The 27,965-nt window shown below is 34.4% G+C and overlaps 1 protein-coding gene across 3 annotated transcripts in view; it reads left to right on the top strand.

Moving 5' to 3' along the window:
- Zcchc7 (zinc finger CCHC-type containing 7) overlaps positions 1-27,965 on the top strand; it is a 223,175-nt gene that overhangs the window by 149,350 nt on the left and 45,860 nt on the right. For 2 of the 3 annotated variants that reach the window (XM_026415472.2, XM_026415463.2), the window contains exons 3-5: positions 22,155-22,198; positions 23,573-23,698; positions 24,599-24,769. In XM_026415472.2, the coding sequence (XP_026271257.2) occupies positions 22,155-22,198; positions 23,573-23,698; positions 24,599-24,769 (341 nt within the window). The remainder of the gene's footprint in view (positions 1-22,154; positions 22,199-23,572; positions 23,699-24,598; positions 24,770-27,965) is intronic. The other variant, XM_077797921.1, reaches the window with a different exon arrangement.

The following is a 27,965-nucleotide window of genomic DNA, read 5'->3' on the forward strand; positions in this document are numbered from 1 at the left end:
CCAAAGAATTCTTTATCATAAAAGAGCCAAATCAAAACTTAATTGCATGTTGTGGTTATTAAAATATGCAAGTAAGCTAAATATTCCTAAAATTTCCTAAATATTTTGCATTTGAAGTTTTGCATTTTAATAAGGATATCCATTTTGTTTATATTCCAACATATAGTTCTTCAGGCCCTAGAATCCCAGTTTCCTTCCAACTTTCAAGTCTTTGTGCCATAAGTGTCTATTTAGAATAAAGTGTGTTACTGCAGTCATTAGCTGCACTCTCTGGACTTTGAGGCCTTTTCAGTAGAACAGGAACATTATTTCCAATTTATGCACCAAGAGTTGGCAAAATATTATTTAATAGGTATGGTGTTTTGTTCTGGAGAAGGATGGTGTTGATAGTTACACAACATTATGAAAATTCTAAATACTTCTGAACTGTACACTTAAAATGGTATTAGTAAGCATTATTTTTTCTGTATTTGTCCATCAAAAAGGCGGGGGGTAAAAAGTTGGCTTTTTTTTCAGGGCTCAGGTGTAGCTCAGTGGTAGAACACTTTCCTAGCATGTAAAAGGAGCTGGATTCCATAGCCAGCACTAAGAAAAAATGGAGAAAAAAAAAAAGTTGGCTTTTTGATGATAGCTATTGTAAACTGGGGTGAGATGGTATCTTCATTGTGGTTTTGATTTGGATTTCCCTGATGATTGGTGATGTTAAACATTTTTTCATATACTTCTTAACCCTTAGTTTATCTTCTGAGAAATATCTGTTCAGGTCATTGACCCATTTTTTAAATCAGATTATTTATTTATTTATTTTGCTACTGTATTTTGAGTTCCTTATGTATTCTGGGTACTTATCCTTTGTCAGATGAATAATTTGTAAATATATTTTTCCATTTTGCTAGTTCTCTTTACTCTGTTGACCATTTCCTTTGCTTTGCAGAAACTTCTTAGTTTGATATACTCCCACTTGTCAACTATTGCATTTGTTGCTTTTAGGATCATCTTCAAAAAATCCTTGCCCATACTAGAATGACAGAGAGAGAGAGAGAGAGAGAGAGAGAGAGAGAGAAAGAAATTAAAAATGCTGATGAGGATGTGGGGAAAGGGGAACTCTTATATACTGTTGGTTGGAATATATTTTAGCATAGCCATTATGGAAAGCAGTGTAAAGATTCCGCAAAAAACAAAGAACTCAGGAGTTGAGGTTCTAGCTGAGTGGTTCAGTGCTTGCCTGGCATGCGTGAGGCACTGGGTTCCATGCTTAGCACCTTTGTGTCCATCTATAACTAAAAAAAAAAAAAAAAAACTCAACATAAGACCCAGCAGTTCCACTACTGGACATATATCCAAGGAAATAAAGTCTATCCCTGAACTTTGGGCAAAGGGGAGGGAGAGAAGGTAGGGGAAGAGATATGGGGGCAGGAAAGATGGTGGAATGAGATGGACATTATTACCCTAGGTCCAGGTATGACTGCACATATGGTGCAACACTACATCTACAACCAGAGAAATGAAAAGTTGAACTGCAGTTGTGTACAGTGAATCAAAATGCATTCTGCTGTCATATATACTTAATTAAAATAAATAATCTTTTAAAAGATCCCTGTGCTCTTATGTTTATTGCAGTACCATTCACAGTAGCCAAGGTTATCAGCTGAGGTATCCATTGATAAATGAATGGATACAGAAAATGATATATATACACAATGGACTATTTTCCAGCCTTTAAAAAAAATTCCTGTCATTTGCAACAACATGGATGGGATTGCAGGACATTATATTAAGTGAAATAAGCCAAGCAAAGAAAAAGACTACACATTCTCACTCACATTGAAGCTAAAAAGTTGATCTCATAGAAGTAGAAAGCAGAATAGTATTCTGTAGAAGCTGAGAAGGATAGAAGTTAGAAAACGGGTACCAAAATACAGGAGGATGAGAGAAGTAAGTTCTAGTGTTCTGTAACAGTAAGGTGACAATTTTACAATTTAGTACATATCTCAATATAACTATAAGAGAGTTCAGAGGTTCCCAACACAAAGGATGCTAATTATCGTATTTGATCATACACATTATATACATTTATCAAGTTACCACATTGCACCCCCTAAATATGTACAATACATGTCAACTGAAAACAAAAAAACAAGATTTATTTTCAATGTTGACCAAAAAATTTAGGCAAAAGTGCCTTTGATTATTTTTTTCTGTTAAGAAATAGCATTGATTCTAGAGGCAGAAGTATCTTGCTTTTGATTTAAAGAGGTACTCTACTTGCTTACAGTCAATATATAATAATTATATGTTAATATGTGTAAAAGATATTGATGGCACAGTAAGTATTTTGTTTCACTGGGTTCAGAAATAATTTGGGAGAAGTAAAGATAGTTAACCAATGTTGTATCCACCCTATCCTAAAATTTATATTCATGATTCCAAAAAAGGTATATAATCTAAATTACCTTAGTTTCAGGGAAAATTTTTAAAGTAAGTTTTCTTTGTGTTCACTCCTCATCCCAATATTCCGCATGTCTAAATCTAACTATAACCTCTTTAAATATCCCCAATGTTTGAAAATAGAACTTTAAGGTGGAAAACTGGGTTCTTCCGTTTGTCCATCCTCACTTGGATTTTTATTTTGAAAAGAATAATAGAGGACAGTTTAACAGAACTAATATAGTTGAATTTAATGATATACTTTTATTTGAAAATAAAAGTATATCATTAAATTCAAGTAGTAAATTCACTTTTTTTTGGTTTGGTAAGAAGAATGAGGATGCAATATGATTGTAGACACTAATTAGATTATTAGTGGTACTGGTGATATAAGAGAAAAACAATTATGACTTAGAAAATTATCAGAAGATGGATGAATTTTCAAGTTTATTAGAAAGAATAGACAATTGGTTTGGTTTAGACATCAAAATAAACTCTGACCACAAGTTCCATATTGTGCTTGAATTTTCTATTGGGAATGAAACATTCCACTGTCCCTTTTTACTGTTTAACTTAAGCTGCAGTGAACGCTAAGAGAATGGCCCTGTGGCTGAGCTGCTTATTTTTTTTTTTAATCTATTCATTTTATACTTTCAGACAGATTTTTCCCTGGGGTGAAACAAAGGTTAACTGAAATTTCCTCTGTTGTGTACCTGAACGAATCAGCAGTTCGAGAAGGAAATCCCATTGATGGGCCAAGAGAGTGACAGGCTCTATTTAAAGAATTCCCCCGACTGTGTGGTAGACCAGCCATGCCATGAATTTAACTGTTCCTGTGGTCCCCATACTTGTACCCACCAAAAAAAAGAGAGAGAGAGAAAGCGACTTTGTTCTGCAAACGTTGCCTTAAGCTTTGAAAACCATGAGCCATTGAGTTTTGTGAATTCAAGTTAGACAGCAACAGAGGCCAAGACTCTAGGGGAACAATATCTGAAAGGGAATACACAAAAACAGGTAGAAACTGTTTAACTGTTTTATTTCTCTTTGTATATACATATTTATGTGTGTTTATACAAACACCAAAAAAAAAAAAACTAGACCTTTTTTGCATTTTATGTAGCAAATCCTAATTATATTTAAGTAGAGCTGTTAAGTTTTTTAAAAATGTATGACAAAGAGGGGTTTTTTGTTTGGATGGTTGATACAGCTTTCTGATCCATGAAAGTATTCTAGTTTTAACAGGACATATTAAATGTTTTAGAAATGAGAGTAAACACAGTATGAGTTTAAATGTTTTTTTTTTTAAATATGGACACCATATAACCTCTGCAGAAGCTTTACTGTCAGAAACAGCTCATGTATTTTGTATTTTTCCTGTTTAAGGGAAGCTGCTTTAAATATGAAAAGATGGTATCTTGAGTTGGATTAAACATCCTTAATTCATATGTATTTAACCTCAGGACTTGTGAGCCTGTTGAAAAATCCAGCTTTAAACCCTGCCTGGTAGGCCTCAATAGTGCATACTGCATGGGGATTATAAATAGTCCCAGTCTTTCTGAGGTGGAGGTTAATGTGTATTCCCAGGGGGCATGAACTGTTTACATTTCTAACAAATATTTCACACATATTTCTATGTATAAGATTTAATTTTAAACTTTTTTTCCTTTATTATTTTAAATGTGTGTTATCAGGTTTCTTAAGTGTGTTCTTCTAGTTGTCTGGAAACTTAAGGAGATTTTGAAAGACATTTGAATTAAAAGAATGGTCTGGATATTGAGTGAGTGATTTTGTTTTGGGAACTTTGAAGAAGCAGGTACCTTTTGAGTTCCTGTGGGCAAAATATAGAAATTCATTTTAAAGATCATATGAAAACTAGATTCATGCTCATAAATAAGAAATGGAAGTCTAGAGAGATGAAATGTTTAGTACATATAGTGTGTTTTGGAAGTTAGGTCTCAATTCATGCTTAGTGTTTCCTTGCACAATAACCTTGCCTCTTTTTATTCTGAGTTTATATTTTTAAAATAATTTCTCTCATTTTCTTCTGCTATTTTCTGACTTTCTTGTCTCCTTTTTTTCTGTCCTTTGTCCTTTTCTCCTTATTTCTGTATTGGTCCTATTGCACATAGGGTTTAGCACTGTATATTAGAAGAATTGTTTGGGGGAATGGATTTGTCTAAATATTTCCACAAGGCCTATAAAAGGGTCCCATCATTCTTTTTGGATAATATTGTTCAAAAATCAAAATTATATTTACCCTGATTTTACCCTAAGCAAGCTTTAAAGTAGCCAAATATTTACTTGTTGCTGCTATGCAAATAGAAATAAGCGTTTATAATACTGTGGATAGATACCTTTGTGTGTTGGGGAGGAGGGTAGTGGGATTGAATCCAGGGGCACTCTATCACTGAGCTGCATCCTTATCCCCCACCCCCTTTTTGATGACAAGTTTTCACTAAGTTGCTAAGACTTGTGACTTATTCAGACCTGGATCTTCTTACCCAGCCTCCCAAATTCCTGAGATTACAGGTACCAATTGATCTTTAAAGATAATAAAAATAATTGACAACTTTTTTGGAAAATCACTTGGTTCTTCAAAATTCATTCATCAAATATTTATTGAGCATCTACTATGTGCCAGACATCATGCAAAGTGACAAAGGTACAATGAAGAATGTGATAGAACTATTCCTTCCTCTTTACAGCCTGGTGGAATTACATGAGTTAACCACAAATAGAAAGGTGGAGCATTATTTTTATAAAACTTTAGTCAAGATTGTCTCTAAATAAATGATCAGTTTTGCTCCTCAGATACCATCGTTCATATCTGAATCAGAATATAGTCCTGTGTTAAAAAAGGAAAAGTACAGTTTGAAACTCAAATTGTTGTATGTGCTACATGATAAAATGGCAATATTGTAGAGATGAAAACCAACATTTTAGCTGTTTTTATGTTCTCTCTCTTTCTCTCTCTCTCTCTCTCTCTCTCTCTCTCTCTCTCTCTTTTTTTTGGTTTTTCTTTTTTCTTGGGTGTCTGTTAGGGGACAGAAGGTAATTGGGGACTGAACCCAAAGGCTATGCATGTTAGAGAAACTACATCCCCAGGCATTTTTTCAGATTTTATTTTGAGACAGGACTCACTAAATTTCCTAATCTGGCCTTGAACTTGGGATCCTGCCTCAGCCTTCCTAGTCGCTTTGCAGGAATTAAAGACATGTACCACTATGCTTGGCCTTTTTCATCTTTTATTTCTCATCTTTATTTCCTTTCTGTGGAAATGTCTGTTAGTGGAGATTTCAAAAGGAACATTCTTTATATATTATGATACTTTCTTTGAAGTGTTGTATGTTTAAATGAGTTTTTAAAAATTATTTTTATTTGAACACAAAGTTTCATATAATAATTTTGAATCCCTCATACCTTCTTGCTTGCTTTTAGCAGTCTTAAAGTGAGTAATAATTATTGTAGGTACATTGGCAAATATTTTTGTTTTGTAATTATTTCCTGAGCTAAATTGAAATTTGAGTGGCTTATGTGGCTTACTGTCCAAGTGATTTATAAATTCTACCCCACAAACTGAATCATCTGGTGCTGTGTTTGATGGTAGAAGTTTTAAGGTGATCTGGTACCAGTTTGTAGTTGACAAATGTTTCTTTTGTGGTCAGACTCTTCAGACAGTTGTCTATCAATTATTCCTAAATTCTGTCTTTCAATTCTCTGTTTAGTTCAATCAGGTTTTTGTATCATCATTCCGTCTAAACTTCTTTTACCTGCATCACTAGTAACTTTGCTAATAGACCTAAGGAACAATTTTCAGACTATTTTATCTGACCTATCAGTGGCATTTACCACAATTGATAGCACTTCTTTGATATATTGCTTTCAATCGTCTGGATGAGTCCTTCCCTATGTCACTGATTACTCCTAAGTTCTTTCTCCTCTTTCTCTGTACTTATTTAGTCCCTTGATAATCTTACCCATCCTATTCTAAATATTATCTCCATTCCATAAATGGCAGGGTTTTTAAAAAATATTTCCAGTTCAGATCTTTCTCTTAAACTTAAGACTCATATATTCACTAACCTCTTCCCTGTCTTCATTTAAATAATTTTAGTTCAATTGCAAATTAAACCTGTCCAAACCTTAATTCATCTTCTTCCTGCCTCCAACCCTATCCCATCTTCCAACATGTTCCTCTGCAGTGTTTAGTTGCTGCAACTCTATCCTTTCAGTTGTTTAGGTTAAAAGTCTGGGGGTTTTCTTTGTCTTTGTCTTTTATATTCTTTTTTAATTCATCAACAGACATTGTTAACGTTACCAGTCAGAAATGCCTTCATTTCTTGACACATCCAGTGTTCTACCCTGATCAGAGATATTAGTATTTGTTGACTGAATTGCTATCATAGCCTCCTAATGGGTCTCCCTTGCTTACATATTTGCCCTCGCCAACCAGTTTTTATTCTCAGCAGAGTGATTCTTCACATTGTAAGTCAAATCATTTCATTCCTCTGCTTACAATAGTCTAATGATATCCCATGTCACTAATAGAAAAAGACAAAATCCTTATAATGTGCTACAAGGCACTTCATAAATGGATACCCTTACATCTTTGACTTTGCCTCTCCCCAAATCACTCTATTCTAGCCATACTGTCCATTCTGCTGATCCTTAAACACTCAGGAATATTCGTGCCTTAAGTACTTTTCTTTGAATGTTCTCTCTAGAATATTCTTATCCAAAAATGCATAATCAATTCACTCATCTCCTTTAAGTTTTTGCTTAAATGTCAGTGAAGTATGCTCTATACCCTATGTAAAATTATAACACATACTAAACATGCTCAATTTCCATTACCCTATTCTACCTTTCTTTTTTCTAAAGCACTTATAACCCTTTATCATATCTCATTTACTTATTACATTTGATCTTGATGGCTTATCACCCCTATTCTGTAAGAGCAGCAGTCTTTATTTTGTTCCCTGGTGTATCACAGGCATCTAGAATAGTGCCTGGAATGTGGTAATAGCTCAGTAAATGCATGTTGAGTGAATAAATGAATGGTAAGAATTAGAAATAATCTTGATGTTAAATTTATTAGTATACCTTCATGTTCATTGCACTTAATTTTAAGTTTTTTTTCTTTTCTTTTTTTGAGTATTTCTGTTTGTAAGAATTGATACTATATTTTATTTTTTTCTTAGAGATCCTCAAAGAACAGAGGAAAAATTACTTTTCCTAATAGAATAAAATTCAATCTATCTCAGAATTAACTATATGGGTCCATTGAGCCCTTTTATATATCTGAGGTACATCATAAGATCCTAATGTTTTATTTTTGCCATATCTTTTTTTTTCACATGTATTCTTTAGATGTTGATGGACCTTTATTTTATTCATTTATTTACATGTGCTGCTGAGAATCTAACCCAGCCTCACACATGCTGGGCAAGTACTCTACCACTGAGTCACAACCCCAGCCCTATTTTTGCCATATCTTGAACATTTTACTGTTTCATCATCCTAAGAATAATTTCATCATTACTTATTCATTATTCCCAAGTGTGCTCAAAAAAAAAACTACTAATAAGAAAAATGATGGGATCCGCAGAAAATTGATCAAATTGCCTAGAAGCTGATGAAGGAATAAAATGAGGCATCACTGTTGTAATCATTCTTCAATTTTCTTATTGTGTTGCCTGAAATACTGCATTATTTTTCATGACTGTATAAAGAAGTCTGGAGACTCTATCTTTATAAACTTTTATAGCTTTCATTGAACAAAGTTGAGAATTAAAATGGCAAACAAAAGTAACAAAAGATACTTTCAAATTATTAGATTAATCAGAACATGAGTGGAAAAAGACAGGTACCTAGACCTTAATGGAGTCATGAACTTGACCTTTTAAGTAATTCTCAGACTGTTGATTTTTCAGAGGATATTGTAGGTGAGTTGCCTCAAAATTGAGAACTGACGAATGAACAATAGTTCTGAGTAGAAAAAGGAAACAAGGTATCCTCACCTAGTCAAGTCATTCAAAACAAAGTTCTTCCATCACACAATAATTACAAGAATAACCCGCTTTAATAAAAGACATGTAGCTGTGTTATTTCATGCTTTATGATATTTATGTCTGAAAATGTACCTGATGTGGTTTATATCAAGTGTAGTCTCCTTTAATTAGTCTCCTATAAATTATTTGTGAAATGGCTTAAATTATTAAAAGTGCCCATTGAACCCAGACTAAAGTGATAGTGAAATTAGAAATTTAAACATAGCAAATGTGAAATTTTAATTATATGTTCTTATTTTTGAAATTAAATATACCTAAAACAGGCATCATCCTGGAATACAACTGATTAATCATCAATTATCTTACTTGAATTGGAGACACATAAATTTTGCAAATATTTGTATCAGATTTCAAATGTATCTCTTTTTTGCTCTAGCACTGTAGAACAAAAAAATTTTTAACTTCTGCATTATCTGTTTCCTTCTAATCAGCCCAGCACATATCACTGTCTTCAGCATGTATACACTTTTTTTTGAGCACACTTGGGAATAATGAATAAGTAATGATGAAATTATTCTTAGGATGATGAAGTGTTAATGGCTGGCTTGATAATAAGTAGATCTTTCAGACCTAGTAAATAAAACAACTATTTCAGAAAAATCAAAAAGTTGTATAAGAAGGGAAACAGTGGGCACAGTGGGCTGGGGTGTTAACTCAGTGGTAGAGCGCTTGCTTTGTGTACATGAGGCACTGGGTTCGATCCTCAGCACCACATAAAAGTAAATAAATAAAAGATATTGTGTCTACTACTAAAAGATTTTTTTAAAGGAAAACAGTGTTCTGCTATATAGGCATAATATAAATTGCATATTAATTTAACCTGAGAATAAAGGATGAAGGGAGAAAAATTCATATAGAGTGTTATAAGAGAACTAAATCCTCTTAAACTTAATAAGAATTTTGATGTCTGTGTTAAAAGTAGATAAATCCATGAATAGCAAAATGAACATTTATATAGAAGTATGCAGATAGATACCAAAAGAAATAGCTGAAGAGTTGGAAATAGTTGACTTTGGGGAATGCAAGTTGGAATGGGGAAGACAGAACTGCCAATTTTTTTCTTATATAGTATTTTAGCATTACTAGGGTGTTTTTTTAATGCATGTATTACTTTGATAATAATGAAACTTATCTGGTATGCATCAAATGAAGTTGAAAGTGCAGGGACACCACAGCAATCGAAGGCCTGAGGCAATAAATGGACTCTGATGACTAGAAGGACACCTAAATATTGGCCTGGAAAGACATGTTGAAGGAACACACAGTAGAATTGTTAGACGTGGGCTGTTTGAATAGCAGGTGTGATATATCTTTGAACTGTTAATAACAACAGAGGAAAGGTATTTGAGCCCATTCAAGTGAGTTATAAAGATGAATTTTGCTTTGGATATGTTATGCTTGTAATAACTAATATAAATATTTGCAGTGCGTCCCATGAGCAGTTGTAAATGTGAGCCTGGCCATATTCGATTTAAGATCTGGAAAGATATTTGAAGCAAATCCAACCAAAAAATGACAGTAAAAGCAAATTATTTTGGAGTGACATGTTTCACCAAGGAAAGAGTAAGCAAAGAATCAGACTTTAGAGGAAAAAGAAAAAGGTGTAGGAAGGAGACAAGGAAATATTAAAAGAAATAGAAGGATGATTTAAAGACTATATGTGAGATTGCTAGCTATCAGCCGGCAGATAGCAAATTTTATATACCTTTTAAATCCTCTCTAGAAACCTTTTTAAAGTAGCCTTTTGATTAGATTTAAATGTGTTTTGTTTGTGCTTATCATTTTACAATTATTTCAAATGGATATATTTTCCTTTTTTGCCTTTGGTGGGGCAGAGTTCAGAAACAGATAACCATAGTAGATATCTTTAAAACAAGAAAAAACAACTCCCACAATCCCACTGTATTGGCAGTTTCTGTTGATAATTTCCCCCTTTTTGTTCTTGTTACTTAGTATGATACAACAGTCTTTTAAAATTTCCAAATAAGGACTTCTTAACCATGTGATTCATTGATGAAACCCTTGGGGTATAGGGAATGGAGGATGAGAGATAATTGTCTGTGTCTCTCTGTCTCTCTCTTTCTCTCTAGGGACAGACAAAGCCCTTTAAATGACTGATAACTTTGCAGGAGCTCTTTATAACCTTGTGCCAATAAGCACCTGTATTTATTTCCTCTTTTTTCTTCCTCCTCTACTTCTAAAAAAAGAAAAGCCAAATCCCCATTTTATGTTTTACACATATTTTTAAAATATAAGTTGTTTCTGATAAATTTAATACGATTGAAAATAAGATGAACATTGCTGCCTTGCAAATTTTTCTTCTATTAAAATTTGTTTTATTTAAACTAGTGCCAGTAATACAGCACAAAATTTTAATAACTAAAATAGTTCTATGCCCAATATTGTAATGAAAAATATAAATATAATAAAACCGAGACAGAACTAAAAAGAGCAGTTTGAGAAAAATGCAAGTGAATGAAGTGGCTTAACCCTCAAGGGATTTGAATGTGGCATTGTGTATATTTCAAAAGTTTCCGTTGAAATAACAGATGCTGCTGATGAAGTTGGGAATAGTAACTTCATTTGTGACTGGTTCAGTTGCTTATTAGAAGTGAGAAGATCCCAGAGGGAAATCGGCTAAAGTGGAGTAGGCTCAGGAAAGGATGTGACATAAATATCTGGCAGCTCTGTCTTTGTGATCTTTAATCTGTAAACACTGGTTAGGTACTGGCATGATTATCTATAAATGTGCAATTATCTTACCTTTTATGTAGTTCTGTGTCTGCCAGTGTTGTTATTCAATAATGGTGGTTTTTTTTAAAGGTTCTTTTTTATTTCTTAAGAGTTGCTTACTAAAAAATTCTGTTTTTTCCCTAGGTGTGGAAAACTGTCTTACTGAATGTTTGTATGATGATAGTTCATTAAATTATCTGTTAGCTTAAGTGCCAATTCAGAAAAGTACTTATTCACTCAAGTTTACATATCAATGTGTTTCTTTTTTGTTGTTGCTTTTCTTTTTAATTTCAAGGTATGCAATATATTGTGATGATAATTAGATAAAGAGATGTAGTCTGGGTCTAAAGAGAGATTTGGCATAGAGAGGGAAATAAAATATTTGCTATAGCCCTTAAATACAAGATTTGTAAGTGCTCAGTGGCCTAGAAGATACAGGTGAAATGCTTTTAGACAATGACGGAGGGAGAAAATACTTCTACCAGAGAGAAATTGGAATATGTTCACATTATACATTGAATAACAGTAGAATGGAAAGCAGTTTGTGATAACAGAGATAGTTATTTTAATACTCTCTGTGAGCAATTAAGTGTCCCTGGGCTAAAGTAATGGTATTAACAAGGCTGGATACAGAATTTATAGGATTTGGTGAGTAATTGTATGGAAGGTGAGAGGGAAGACATGAGGTTTCTTATGTGGAAAACAGTCTCTGGTGCAAGTCACTGAGATAGAGGATACAAGGAGGAGAACTAGAATGTTTTTGTTTTCACATTTTTTAAGATTCAAAGAATGAGAAGAAAACAGTTCTGTTTTAATGATTATGAATTTGAATTATCTGTGATGAGTAGGCCTAGATGAATAAATTTGATAGTTCTTTAAAAATACAGTTTACTAGCTCCTACTGTCTGTCACATTGTCCAAGAAGTAATGATTACCAGCTCTATAATTATCTGTAACTGCTCTTTCAGCAGAGGCATGATCTTCAGATATTCTAACACTCCAAAATGTAGGCAGACTAAGAACTTTTGAAAATTGAATGCAAAAATACTGGTAAATAACTAGATTAGTACTGTGTTTCACAGAAAGCACAAATTGCCCTTTTTTTTTTGCTCAGTATTGGAAAGCACACACATAGAATAATGAATATTTGTGTAACCATAGCATATAAGTTTGTTCTAAGAATAAAATATATACTTAAAGCACTTTATAGGCTCAAAATCACCATGTAAATTTGAAAGATGTTTATCATAACTAGTTTATGGTTTATCATAACTATCATGTAGTAATTGAATGTGGGGAAATGTGTATGATAAAGACAGCATAGTAGCCCCACAAATAGAGGGGAAAATATATAAAACAGACTATAAGGTTATGGGTTCACTTTGGGGTTTTAAAATTATTTTAGAAGAGGTGAAATGTCCTGAACATTGCATAGTATTAACAGAGCAGTACTCTTCTGGCATCTCTGCCTTCAACATTACTACTCTGCTAGGAAGAGTCCTGCTGCACTATTCCTGTACTGTGGAGATCTCACACTATAGGGAGTTAGGACTTTTAAAAAGGACATGGAAGGTTTCTTAGTTCAGAGAACAGATTTAATATTAATGAATTCCTCATGTGTGTTTTTGGCAATAAGCTTCTTATAAATAATAATATTCCAACCAAACTGTATTATTTGCTGAATTATATTGCTTTGTTCATTATGTTGCTTATACCTTTCCTTTTTTATTCTTCCCCCTACTCTTCCCCTCTCTCTAATGTCTTTCTTCATCTTCACTTATCAAAATACTCTCTAAAACATCTGCTTTCAGCCATATTGAGTTAACTAGAGCTCAACTTCCTTTTCTGACAGGATATGTTGAATTTAGCAAATAAGGACTTTAAAACAGCTAGTATAAATATAGATTTAAAAGGAAAGATGAATATAATAAGAGAAATGGAAGATGTTTAAAAATTAAGCCAAATGAAACTTTAAGAGCTGAAATATGCAATATTTGAAATGGAAATAAATTACTCATTTAGCTTAAATACAGATCAGTTAGAAATTTTTCAGATATTGGATGACAGGCAGTACAGGACCAGGATTTATGAGAGGAATCCTACAATAAACCCAGCTTTCTGCCTAGCCAGTTTCTGGACCATGTGCCAAGAGAGGGAAGCCAAATAGAGCATGGCAATCTCACTGAAATGAGAAAACAAAGTTCTGAGTGAATGGAGAAGCTGTAATTTGTAGAGCAGAATACAGGAAGAAGAGGGGACTGCTAAAGAAATCACTCCAGATATCCACATATGGATAACTTTGAATGCTAAGGGTACTGAATAAGCTTCTCTGTGCATACATGGAGCAAAACTCCACCAGACCTGGGCAAAAACCTAAGTATAAATATCCAGTTCCTAGAACATACACAAGTTCTTCTAAGCCAGAGTGGAGGGACAGTATTGAACACCCAAGGCATTTAGCAGAGACCATATCTTAGTAGTAGGACTAACTTAGCCCTAAAGCAAAGGCTACTTTGTGCCGCAGTCTGGCTGGGCACAATTCAGGAGCCACTTGTCAAAAGAAACAAACTTTATTTTTAAAACTACAAACGCCAAACAAAACAGCTCCTCAGGAAAAACCCTCAGAGCCCAACTGCCACCACCGGCTTCCACACGCCTCTCTCACACACCAACCACCACCTCCCACCATCCTCCTGCTCTTGAGGCCGATAGGCTAGGTCGCGTGGGCGGAGCCAAAGAAGTCCCCCAATGAGCAGTTCCGTAGTCTGAAGGGCAGGGAAACAGCCCAATGAACATGACCGCAGAGGAGCCAATCAGCTAGATGTTGCTGGGGCCACTGTGAGCCAATCATCAGCTGGCAGTCTGAAGGGCAGGGAAACAGCCCAATGAACATGACTGCAGAGGAGCCAATCAGTTAGATGTTGCTGGGGCCACTGTGAGCCAATCATCAGCTGGCAGCTTGAAGGGCAGGGAAACACCCCAATGAACATCACCGCAGAGGAGCCAATCAGCTAGATGTTGCTGGGGCCACTGTGAGCCAATCATCAGCCGGCAGCTGGAAGTTTGCTGGGGCCCCTTTGGCTGTGGCTCTCAACAACTTTGGATATACTCTTAAAGTCTTTTTAAAAGCTCCAGTTGAGGGCTGGGGCTGTAGCTCAGAGGTAGACCACTTGCCAAGCATGCGTGAGGCACTGGGTTCAATCCTCAACACCACATAAGAAAAGTAAAAGTTTTGTGTCAACTTACAACTAAAAAACAAATGATTTTTAAAAAGGTCCAGCTGATGTGGAAGTTGCTTAACTGCTTTATTTAAACAAAGCCAAGCAGTTATAAAGTAAGAAAACAAAATCATTCAACAGTGTAACTTCACAATGACTAGCATCCCCCAGAAAATTATTAGATATTTAAAGAAGCAGGAAAACATGATTCATAACAAGGAGAAAAAGAGATCAAATGAAATAAACCTAGAAATGACAGATGAAATTAGTCGAAGAGGACTTTAAGACACTTGTTATTAACAAAAAGGAACCAAATTCTTTAAAATCCACAAGTTATCAAAACTGGCCCAAAAATAAATAGAAAATTTGAATGGATCCATAGCTACTAAAGAGATGGAATTATTGTTTTAAAAACTACTGGAAGTTGGGCTGAGGATGTGGCTCAAGCTGTAGCGCGCTCACCTGGCATGTGTGCGGCCCAGGTTCGATCCTCAGCACCACAAACAAACAAAGATGTTGTGTCCGCCAAAAAAAAAAAAAACTAAAAAATGAATATTAAAATTCTCTCTCTCTCTCTCTCTCTCTCTCTCTCTCTCTCTCTTTCCCTCTCCCTCCCCCTCCCTCCCTCCCTCTCTCTCTCACACTCTCTCTTGAAAAAAAAAAAAAAACTACTGGAAGTAAAATTCCTGGCCTACCAGCTCTAGCCTACATGATTTCACTGATAAATTCTATGACATATTTAAGAAAGAAATAACCAGTTCTATACAAAAGTTTCCTATTTCTCAACTCTTAGGAGGCAAGTTTTATCCCAATATCAAAATCATGCAATGTGGATTAGACAGAGGCAAATGAAGGGAAGGAGGAAAGGAATAGGAAAGACAGTGGAATGAATCAGACAAAACATTCCTGGAGTGTTCATATATGAATACACCACAGTGAATCTCTGCATTGTGTACAACCACAAGAATGTGATCCTAACTAGAATAAGATATATTCCATGTATGTATTATATGTCAAAATATACTCTACAGTCATGTGTATCTAAAAAGAACAAATGAAAAGCAATCAAAATTAAGAGGTAAAAAAAATGCAAAGACATTGTAAGAGAATAAGTCAATATCCCTCGTGAACACAAGTATAAAATTCTTAATAAAATATTAACAAATTTAACTCTGAAATATTTTTAAAAGGATACTACGTCTTAGCCAAGTAAGATTAATCCCAGAAAATAGAGTTGGTTTAACATTTGAAAATGAATCACTTTTATTTACCATATTAACAAGGCAAGAGGAAAAACCTTGGAACAATCTCAATTGATAGAGAAAAGGCATCTGATAATTTCAACAACACTCATATTAAAAATTCAGCAGATAAAGAGAAATTTCTTTAACTTGCTATGAAAAGTTCACAGCAAACCCAGTTTTTACTCAATTGTGAAAAACTGGATATATTCTTTTTCTCTAAGACTATCAGTTGTCACCACTTATATTCAGTATTATAGTAGCAGTCCTATATAATGCAATAAGATAAGAAAAAGAAACAAAAGGCATATACATTGGAAAAGAGGAAGTAAAACTGTTTACAGATAATATGAAAATGTATATAGCGTTGGGGTTGTGGCTCAGTGGTAGAGCACTTGCACATGTGAGGCCCTGGGTTCAATCCTCAGCACCACATATATATATAAATAAATAAATAAATAGATGTATTGTGTCCAACTACAACTAAAAAATAAATATTTAAAGAAAAAAATGTGTATAGAAAATTGGCAGGAGCATACAAAAAATTTTTTCTTAAACTAAGTGAATTTAGCAAATTTGCATGATACAAGGTGAGTTAATAAAAAGCAATTGTATTATTATAAATGTATGGCCAAAAATTGAAAAAGCCATTATCATGAAAAATTAAAGAAGACCAAAATAAAGAAAGAACTATACTATATCGTGTTTGTGTATGGGGAGTCTCAGTATTGCTAAAAAATTTTCCACCTGATCCACAGATTCAACATAATACAGACCAAATTTTTTAAGAGAAATTGACATGTTTATTCTAACATTTATACAGAAGATTAATGAACCTAGATAGCCAAAATAATCTTGAAAAAGAACAAATAAAAAGTTGAAAGCCTTATATTATATGATTTCAATACTTTTAGTAATCAAGATGATAATATATATAACAATAGACATATAGCATAATGGAACTTTCAGAAAATGACAAACAATTGATTTTTAGCACAGCTACTAAAGTAGTTCACTGAAGAACAGATAATCTTTTCATTTAACAAATGATGCCAGAACAACTGGATATCCATAGCTTGTTGGATGAAGTTCTAAAACTAAAGAATTTCTAGAAGAAAACAGAAAATGTTTGTAACCTTGGCCACAGAGATTACCTTGGGCACAGAAAACAAACTATGAAAGGAAAAATTGTCAAATTTAACTTTCTTAAAATGTAAGACTTAACTTTTTTTTCTTTTTTCTTGCAGTAGAATTGTGCTATCCCTAAGCTACATCCCCATCCCTTTTTATTTTTCCTTTTTAGATAGGGTCTCACTAAGTTGCCCAGGCTGGCCTTGTGTTTGTGATCCACCTGCCTCAACCTCTTAAGTCACTGGGAATACAATCATGAGCCACTGTGCCAGGTTTAAAATTCTAAACTTTTGCTGTTAATACTTAAATTAAAAAGCAGGTCATAACTGAGAGAAAATATTTGTGAATAACTTGTCTGATAAAAGACTTGTATCCAGAATTTATGAAGAACTTCTGTAAGTTAGTAAGAAAACTATCAATAAAAAGGAGAAACAATTTTTTAAATGGTCAGCAATTTTGAACATAGTTTTTGAAAGAAGATAAAAGAATGTCAGATAAATAGATGAAAAGATGGTCAGCATGATTAATCTCCAGAGAAATGCCCATTAAAATCACTATTTAAGCTGGGCATGGTGGCAGAAGTGTGTAATCCCAGCTATTCAAGAGGCTGAAGCAGGAAAATCTCAAGTTTGAATCCAGCCTGGGCAGTTTATCAAGACCCTGTCTCAAAATGCAAAGGGCCGGGACTGTAGTTCATTTTCAGAGTTCTCATGTACAAGGCCCTAGGTTCAATTCCCAATATTCACCATCCCCCCCCCAAAAAAAATCCTATTTCACTACTGTTTTACACCCATTCTAAGATTAACATTAAAAATTCCAGCCATTGATGAGATTATGAAACTGCTGGAACCCTCATGCACTGTTGATAAGAATATAAAATGGCACAACAACTGTGAAAATAGTTTGCCAGTTTCTTACAAAAGTAAAGGAAGGATTTTCTTTTTAAAAAATTCTAATTAGTTTCACATGACAGCAGAATGCATTTTGACACATTGTACACAAATGAAGCACAACATCTCATTCCTCTGGCTGTACATGATGCAGAGTCACACCAGTTGTGCAATCATACATATATAGAGGGTAATAATGTCTGTCATTCCACCATCCTTCCCACCCCCACATCCTCTCCTCTCTTCTCATTCCCTTCTGCCCAGTCCAGAGTTCCTCCATTATTCCTGACCTACCCCCCCACACACACACACACACCCCATTATGGATCAGCATCTGCTTATCAAGAAAAATCGTTTGGGGATTTTTTTTAATTTTTAAAAAATATTTGTTTTAATTAGTTGTACATGATAGCAGAAAGCATTTTGATTCATTGTACACAACTTTTTATTTCTCTGGTTGTAGAGGATGTAGAGTCATGCCACATGTGCAATCATATATGTACCCGGGGTAATGAGTTCATCTCATTCTACCATCTTTCCTATCCACTTGCCACTCGCCTTCTCTCCCTCTCTTTGCCCAATCCAAGTTTCTCCATTCTCCCCATGCCCTCCCACCCCTTTCACTTAGCATAATATTCTCTAACTCCATCCATTTACCTGCAAATGCCATAATTTTATTCTCTCTTAATGCTGATACTCCATTGTGTATATGTACCACAGTTTCTTTATCCATTCATATATTGAAGGGCATTTAGGTTGGTTCCATAGTTTAGCTGTTGTGAATTGAGCTGCTATAAACATTGATGTGGCTGCATTACTGTAGTATGCTGATTTTAAATTCTTTGGGAGAATGTTTTTGATACCCAACAATCCTATTCCTAAATATTTTCCTAAGGGAAATAAAAAGCTTAGGTAAATTTTTAAAAAGTTTTTTACTGCATTTATTGTGCTGATCTGTTTATAATTGCCAGAAACTTGAGACAACCTAAATATTTATCAGCAGATGGATAGCTAAACAATGTTACATCCATACAACAGAATTCCACTATGCAAAAAGCAAAAAGAACAAAACTACACTGCCCAGCAACATGGATGAATCTCATAAATGTTAAGAGAAAAAAACTAGACAAAATGGAACATTATGTATGATTCCCTTTACATGGGGTCCTAGAACAGGCAAAATTAATATATTGTGACAGAAAGCAAATTAGTGATTGCCTGAAGTGGAGGATTAACTGCAAATATGAACAAAGTAACATTTTGGACTGATTGATTTTTAGAGTGGTTACAGGAGTGTATCCAGTTGTCAAAATGAAACACTGTATTTTATTATATGTAAAGTATACATCAATAGTTTTATTTTTTTATTTTTTAGTTTTTGAGGATCTTTATTTTTATTTATTTATTTATATGTGGTGCTGAGAATTTAACCCAGTGCCTCACACATGCTAGTAAAGCACTCTATCACTGAGCCACAACCCCAGCCCTCAATAGTTTCCTTTTATGGATCAGATTTATGTGACTTTTTTGCCTCTCTCTCTTGAATTTGAATATTATCAATCCTAAATTTACCTTATCCTTTGTTTGGTCTTCTCTTTCTTACTCCTTCTTTCATTTATGCCTTGTCTTCTATTAGTCTATAAGCTTTTTATTCATCCTTGTTTACCCTTTAGCACCTAGTTCATTGTAATCTTTCAGTGGGTATTTGCTAAACTGAGTTAATACAATGCAAAGAAAGATATATCAGCTATTGCCTGATTACTGTACTGAAGTCTGGAAAAAGTCACAGTTCCACATATCATCAAGACCAAGGCTTTATAAAGCAGCTAAGAATTGATAATATGCATCCTTTGGCAATCTTAGTTGTTTACTTTAGGCAGGCCTGTTTTTACATTCTATGAATTGGGTGGAAGACACATGGGAGATGAGTGGCCCTAGGCCCTGTGGAAAATTGTATCTAAAGCAAGGCACTGTATTCTGGTTGCAAAGGGCCAGAACATTTAGGTAAATTGTACTAAGTAGCAGTGCATTTGATTCCAGCAATAAAAGAAAATTAGATAGTATTACAGAAATTTAGTGCTGGAAGGTACCATGGATGCAATTTAATCATAATCATTATTATATAGATCCAGAGAGAGTAAATAATCTGCCTATCACCACATCCACCCACAAATTAGAGGCAGAATTAAGACTGGAAACCAGGTTTCTATCAGTTCCCATGCCCAGAATTTAATAAAGTGGGAATTGGCTAATTGTTCTGATGAGTTGCCATAGACAAGTTAGATTGGGATTTGGAGTTTAGACATGAGTGGGATAAGTTTTAAAAAAAAAAAAAAAGAAGAAGAAGAAAAGAAAAAGCAAGGGATGTGGTCAACTGGTCAACTGTCATTGTGTCATTATTAGAGTCAAACAAAAAATGGAAACATGGGGAAGGGAGTTGGCTAAAAGTCCTGGTGATGACTTTGCTTTTATTTCTAATTGAAGTCTATTTTGTAGTGGTAAATTTTCTACAGTAAGAATACATTATTCTCTGTTCATGGGTAAATTTACTAGGAGTTCTGGAATAGTCACAGTTGCTATTTTGTGTTTAATTGGCTTTGTATTCCTTTTTTTTTAAGAACAGTATTAAGTCATTCATAATTAAATGATTTCAAATGGTCATTTTTAATTTTAATGATGAAGGACACTGAGATCCAAAAGGCAGCTTTGAAAGCTATAGCAAAGCATGTTCCTTACCTGGATCTTTTGAATTAAAGAATAATAGTATGGATGGTGATGATGAAGGAATACAAGCTACTGCTTTTTAAAGTATTCTATACTCTCAGTATATGGATGCAGCCTCCAAATTTTAAAAAGAAAATAATCATCAGCACAGCACCTCTGCTTTCCTATGGATTGGTCTTTTTGTAAAGCAGCCTTATGATTTTCTTAGTAAAAGTATTTTATTTAAAAAATATACTTCTAGACACTTACTTCTGGTAGGCCTGGAAAAATGTAGATTGCTTCATGTCTCTTCAAAATTCCTTTCAAAGAAATGAGTTAAACTTGATTTGTGTTTTTCAGACAGAGGAAAGTAGTAAGGTGGGAGGTAGAAGGAAATCTTAACTTTGCCTTGGGGGAAAGAAAAAGCTTTCAATCCTTTGTTGACACCTTAGCTTCTGCATTAGTCATAGGTCCTTTTCCTCCTTTGCCATGGGAGGACCAGAGGAATGGCAGCCATCCTCAGTTTTTAAAAGGACAGTACAAAAAGAAGAAAACAGCTGATATAGAAAAATTTAGTGATTTTTTTTTTCTTCCCCTCTATATTTTACAGTTGTATTTTTAGGTTGATAATCAATGGCTTCTGGATATTTGGCCTCCTTTTTTTGGTCCTTTGTTTCACTGTTTTGGGTGTTATTGAATCCAGTACAAAATCCCTAACCTTAATAATGAACTAATACTCAAAGTTTGGTTTTTTAAAATGTTACAATGAAAGTCACCTAGGATGGATAGCTAGTGGACACAGTTAATGCCAATATTGGGAGGAAAAAATTTCTACCAACTTAAGTCTAAATTGGGACCTGTGAATTAACTGACAATGGGCAGATTAACTGGAGAAAAGACAAGTGGTGGGATCACTGAGTAATGAGTAACTCACTAAGGAGTTCAGAGGATTATAGTGGGGAAGATTCTGCTGAAACTTGTTTACCCAAATTTTTTGGAATGTGTCCTTAGTCAGTTACCTCATCATCTCCATGACTGGATGCCTCTAGGAAGGTTGGGTAAGGACACCTGCTTCTCAGTAAAGCTCTGTTTGAGTCAGATAAGGAAGTTCAGATAAGGTTTCTTTCTACATCTTCTGTTGGATATTGGTCCTTCACTGATAATTTATATTTGGATTGTTGGTCCTTCGCTGATATTTGTATATAGTTAATGACTTTCAAAGAATTTTCACATCTTATTCAATTCTCATAGGACATTTTCAGTAGACAGGGCAAATACTGTTATCCTCATTTCACAGACTCAAAGGCATTAGGTATTTGTTGAGAGCCACACAACTGATTAGGGAGCAAAATTAAGAGTTTAAAGTAGGGGCTGGGGATGTGGCTGAAGCGGTAGCACGCTCGCCTGGCATGCTTGCGGCCCGGGTTCGATCCTCAGCACCACATACCAACAAAGATGTTGTGTCCGCCAAAAACTAAAAAATAAATATTAAAATTCTCTCTCTCTCTTAAAAAAAAAAAAAGAGTTTAAAGTATTTAGGTCTAGGGCTATAACTCAATGGTGGAGCACTTGCATAGTATGCACAAGGCTGGAGCCCCAGCACAGATTAAAAAAAAAAAAAAAAGTTTAATAAGGTATTTAGCATTTCTCACTATACCTCTAACAAATTGAATGATCTATTGTCTATCTGTAAATGCTTTAAAGATGACAAGGTTGAGTAACATTTTATTTGTTTTATAGGAGAAGATGATGTAAACTGGTTCATCAGTGACAAAGACGTTGAGGTAAGTCAAATTGTTTTTAAAATTTTGAATTATAGATTAATAAATTTTCCTTTGATACAAGGTTTCCTTTTATTTCATCACAATAAATTTTGAAAGAATCAAATGTTTTCAAAACAGCAGTAGTCAAAATAGCTTAGAAAGTTTGATTTCAGTATGTAAGTGATTTAACTTTTCAGAAATTTGGTTCAGCCTTGACTTTTATCAGCTGATTAATAGCCATAATGATATAGGTTCTTTCCTTTTCTATTTCTTCTGTCTTGATGAGTCCTCTTAGCCCACTGTCCTGGTACTGCTAAAGATCAACACCGGAAATAACTGCTTCTTCAGTGTAAGGAAATGGTTAGTCTATATTTAGGATATGGCAGGTGTTTGACCTTGTCAAATATTGGCCTTCTTGTGACAGATGCTAAAAAAGAATAGAAGTTTTAAGAGATAACTGTCCTACTTAGCAAGTTCAGCAGAATAACAAATAAAAGATGAAGATTGTCAAAGATGGGATTCTGCCAAATGAGATAAAAGCATGGTTGGGATTTATATACTCCTCTTTAGGTATTCCATATGATGTATTTTTTCCTAATATTCCTTTGCAGACATTAGAATTTGACTAGAATATAGGGCAGCTAGAATTGAGTAACTGTGTAGCAGCATGGATCTTTTCCTTTTAGAAATTATAATGCAGTCTTCTAGGCATTAAGAGTAACCCTGTGCTGTTCAAAAGAAGGGGGAAGGTGTTTAGCAGCTATGTGGTTACATAACTATTAAAGAGAACATCATAAAAACTCTATTCCCTAACTAAAAATTTAAGCAGGCTTTTCATTCAGAAATATGTGATGTAGATTTAGGTACAGAAGTCAGCAATGACTTTGACTCTGAATGCCACCAGAGTATGTAAATGATGCATATCAGTACCTCTGCTAGATCTGAACTATAAGTGGAAAAAGAAAAGAGAAGAAATAATGTAAACAGAAAAGAAAGAGCAGGCATAAAGGAAGAGAGCTATATTTATGATGGTATCCCTTTGATGTCTTTCTACTTCTTTTTAAGAGAATGAGAGAGAGATCGTGAAGTTCTCTGTTGCTGGATTCAAAATTGAACAGATGTGACTATTAATTGTTTTTTCTTTAAAAAGTAATGGGACTGGGCTGGGGTTGTGGCTCAGCGGTAGAGCATTCACCTAGCACATACGAGGCCCTGGGTTCGATCCTCAGCACCACATAAAAATAAAAAAAATAAAAGGTATTGTATCCAACTACAACTAAAAAATAAATGTTTTTTTAAAACAGTAATGGGACTGATTTTCTTCTAAAAGGAAAGATTTTTTAGTAGTATGAAATAATTTTTTTTAAAAATTCTTGACTTTTTTCCCTCTCTTAGGCCCAGATAGGTAATAACAGATCATCCGGAAGATGGACCCGCCGATACTATTCTGCCAACAAAAACGTTACCTGTAGAAATTGTGACAAATGTGGCCATTTGTCCAAAAACTGCCCTCTACCACAAGTATGTTAAACATGTAATGCTTTTTTTTACATTATTAAAGTCAAAATTTTAGTGTTGAAACCCTATTTAGAATTCAAATCTGTCTTGTAAATGTATGTTAAATTTCATGTAGCTCACAGCCCGCCCTAGAGTAAAGAACACTAAATTTAGCATCAGAAAAACCTGGAGTTAATTCCAGCTTCCCATTACTAATTGTACAACCTTGGGAAAATCATTTAACTCTCCGCCTTGGTTTTCTTGTCTATAAAATGAAAAGACTACATAAAATGAGTCCTGAGACACTTCCCTTCCAAAATTCCTTATGAAACAACTTGTTTCATTGTGGGATAATTTTCATTTTTAGAGAATTACAATTTTATTCATTTACAAATATATATTGTTGTAATTATTTTAAGCAGATACATCAGCCTTTGGACATCATAGAAATGAAGTTCTTAAACATTCCCTGGTCTAATCAAACTTTACCTTACTTATTCCTTTTTCCAGATGACTGTTTTTCAAGTAATTGAAACAGTACTTATATTTCATCTTTGTTTTTGCTGTTTTAGGCAAAACTGCTTCTTCTGTATCTGCTCCTCCTCTGACTTAGCTTCTAGATATCCTCCTCATCCTATTTTTCTCTTTGATGCTTTTCACTTTGAATATTCCTGTAAGACAATACATGAGTAGTGAATGCCCACTGACAGTCTAATCATACTAGGACTTTGCAGCACCATGACATATAAATAGCTTGTGTTAAAACTCTTTAAGTTCAAACATTTTGTTTGATTTTACAGTTATACTCAGGATTGTTGTTTCAAATTAGAAATAATTTTATGTGGAATTAGAAAGAAATATTAATTTTCCACTATTTGACACTGATGTGTTTTGCTAAAGAGATTTTCTTTTTGTCTGCCACAGAAAGTCCGTCCCTGCTGCCTCTGTTCTGAGAGAGGACACCTCCAGTATGCCTGTCCAGCTCGCTTTTGCTTAGATTGTTCTTTGCCTATGTCTTCCAATCATAGATGTCTCGAAAGGTCTTCCTGGAGAAAACGATGTGACCGATGTGATATGATAGGCCACTATGCTGATGTGAGTAAACTGCATATAATTGTGGGCAGTGTACCTGTTTGCAATGATCAGTATTCCTAAAAGAACTTTTACTTTGCATTGTATAGAATGGTAGTCATAACCTTTTGGCCACTGAACTTGCAAAGCATTACTCTGAATATCAGTGCAGTATTCATGAGGAGGCAGCATCATTAAATATTTTAGGCTTGTGCTAATCCTTTTACTTGATGTGCTTGCCAAGTAAAAGTTGATATTAAAGAGATGTGTAATAAGTAACATGCAAAATTTATGTACATATGCATGAATATTTAAGTGAAAATATGTCGGGTGCAGTGGTGCATGCCTGTAATCCCAGTTACTCTGGAGGCTGAGGCAGGAAGATCACAAGTTCAAAGCCAGACTCAGCAATGGAGAGTTGCTAAGCAACTCAGACCCTCAGTGAGGCTGAGGATGTGGCTCAGTGGTTGAGTAACCCTTGGTTCAATCCCCAGTACCAAAAAGAAAAGAAAATAAATGCACACTGAGCAATTACTTATATCCATAAGAAATCTGATTTAATCTTGCTTGTTGATGATTTTTTTACTGGTATAATAATAAACAGTGTTAGGCAAGAAGGACAGTTCATCTAAAACTTTAAATATGCTAGTCTGAATAGCTCTATTTTTAGGAGTAAAAGGAAAATAATTTAGACAACATTTCAGTTATTTGCAGCACATTAAAAATATTCCATTGAACATTGCATCAGTTGTAAATGTGTGTAGGCTGAGGGAGCTAGTTCTCATCACAATTTCAGAGACCAGAAGGGCTGTTAAAGCAAGTAAATACAGCTTTGTGGAATGTATAGTTTTCTAAATTCAGTTTACTCCTAATGAATGTCTCATTAAGGGTCTGTCATTTTAGCTCTTAATTGCATCCCTTACTATGCAGTAACATATGTTTATTTTGTATTAACAGCTAATCAGTGCAAAGTCATTTTTCATGCTCATACCTAGGTGCTGATCCTAATTGGTTAAAGGGACATTCATGAAAGGATTAGCTATCTTTCTTTTTTCAAGCATTACTTAACTATTAAAATTCTGCACAAAAAAAATCTTTTCCCTATAATGTGTACTTCTCAAAGACATGATGGAAAACCACAGATATCATTTTTATTTTTTTTTAATATTGAAGTGTGCCTTTTGTTCAAAAAATTAATATGGCTTTCTGTTGAAATGAATTTCAGATTAAAACAGAGTACATGTGTTGATATGTGTGTTTTTCATGTAAGTAATTGACAGTTATCAATTGTAATTCTTCCAGTAAATTTATTTATATTTGGTGCTGAGAATTGAACCCAGCCTCACATATGCACTCTATCACTGAACCACAATCCCCATAATTATTAATTTTTAAGCAGTGCTACAGTAAACATCTTTTTATGTATATATGTATGTATGTATGTATGTATGTGTCTATCTACATATGTGTAAGAGTGTTATGATTGGTCTGATTCTAAATGGAATTGTGGTCAGTTCATTCCAAAATAGTTTAAATTTATTTTTCAATATTTACCATATCTTAAAAATGCTAAATCCTGTCCTTTTGTTGTTGCTCTCTGCATTGAGTTATCAATTATAATTTTCTTAGGAAGATTTTCTAGTTTGGCAGTTATGTTTAAAGGCATCTGTGTTTTATTCCTTTGTTCTAAAGAACTCTTAGGAATATGTTCTCATTTGCCTGGGATAGCAGAAAGTAGTCAAGACATTATCCCAAACATTTTTCTAATAAGCTGTAGTACAGAACAGTTAAAAATTACTAATAAAAGGTTATATAATCAACTGTAAGCTAATGTTATAGCTAATCTTAACTTCTTCATTTTGGCCTCTAATATATGTTAAACTCTTATCTAAAATGGTATTGAAGATTCATAATTTCAGTGAATGTAAATTTTAAAGATAGGGTTAATCTGTGTGTGATCCATTTCAGACATGGCAATACCTTCCCCAAAAAAATCTGCCAGGAAGTGGGGGTGGAGGGGCAATGGTAATTACATGATAAATGTCTCTGGAGTCTGTTTCCAGCCTGCCCACCTGGTGTAGGATTTCCATGGAACTTCACCAAACATGGACTCTGCTGACTTCTGGTGAAATGACTGGTAGAGTCCTTCCAACACCCAGAACCTCTTCAGGAGGATTCACCTGGAAGCAGAGCCATAAGTGCTAGAACTGTTCAGCTACTCCTGTACAGAATTTAGAACTGTCTAGAAACCTCACGTTCCACAGAAAGCATTGATTCTTTTGCAACCCTCTCAAATGCTTGCTGCTCATTCTTCCTTGACCCATATACTTGTGAGATGATAGGTTCCACCTCTTCCTTATTTGCCATGGCTACTTCCAAGTCATTACTTCTCCCTGTTTATGTGGATACCTTTGTATTATCATAGCCTCTGACAATACTATCCTTTATACTATCCTTTGTCATATTCATCTTCTCACTTAGTGGATTTTCTGCTCAGTCACAGAAGACTTCTGAAACTCCAAATAACTATCGGTGCTCTAACCCTTAATAAATTGAGATCAAGAAACTTCCACTTTTACTTTGTATGTTCCAGTAGCCAGCACCTCACCTCTGTTATGTAAGAGTACCAGATACATATGTGCAAAGAGAATTTGTGATGAGTCACATTCATATCTTTACTATAATGAAAACTGTTTGGAAATAACCTCATAGGTTAGCTACTTAGCAAAAGTATTTGAAATTCCACAGTTAACAATACAAAGTATAAAAATATAGCCCACAACCTACTAAAGTCAACCTATACCAGTAGTACCTTTCAAAGGACAAGAATGAGGAGTATGGAAAGAATCCCAATTCTGAATCTGCTGTAGATTCTCATCTTGCCAACAAATTTTAAATGTACCAAGAATTCTAAAATGGGTATGCACATTCAAGTTGCATACAGTCCCACTCTTTGAGCTCTGTCTAACATTTCTAAGATAATGACATAATTAATTGAGTACTTAATGTGTTTTAAGAACTATGAAGGAGTAGGTAAGGGCTTCGTTCACTGCTGTATCCTCAGCATATAACAGATGCTCAATAGATATTTGTGTTTGAGTATTTAATTAATCCTCACAACCAGCATAAGAGGTATGTATTATTTATGACTCCCACGTTACAGAAGAAAAACTGAGACATTGCAAACTTAGGCTTTGTCCAAGGTCTCAAAGCAAAATGA

This window comes from Urocitellus parryii, chromosome 4 (genome assembly GCF_045843805.1).
Source record: "Urocitellus parryii isolate mUroPar1 chromosome 4, mUroPar1.hap1, whole genome shotgun sequence".
Classification (NCBI taxonomy): domain Eukaryota; kingdom Metazoa; phylum Chordata; class Mammalia; order Rodentia; family Sciuridae; genus Urocitellus; species Urocitellus parryii.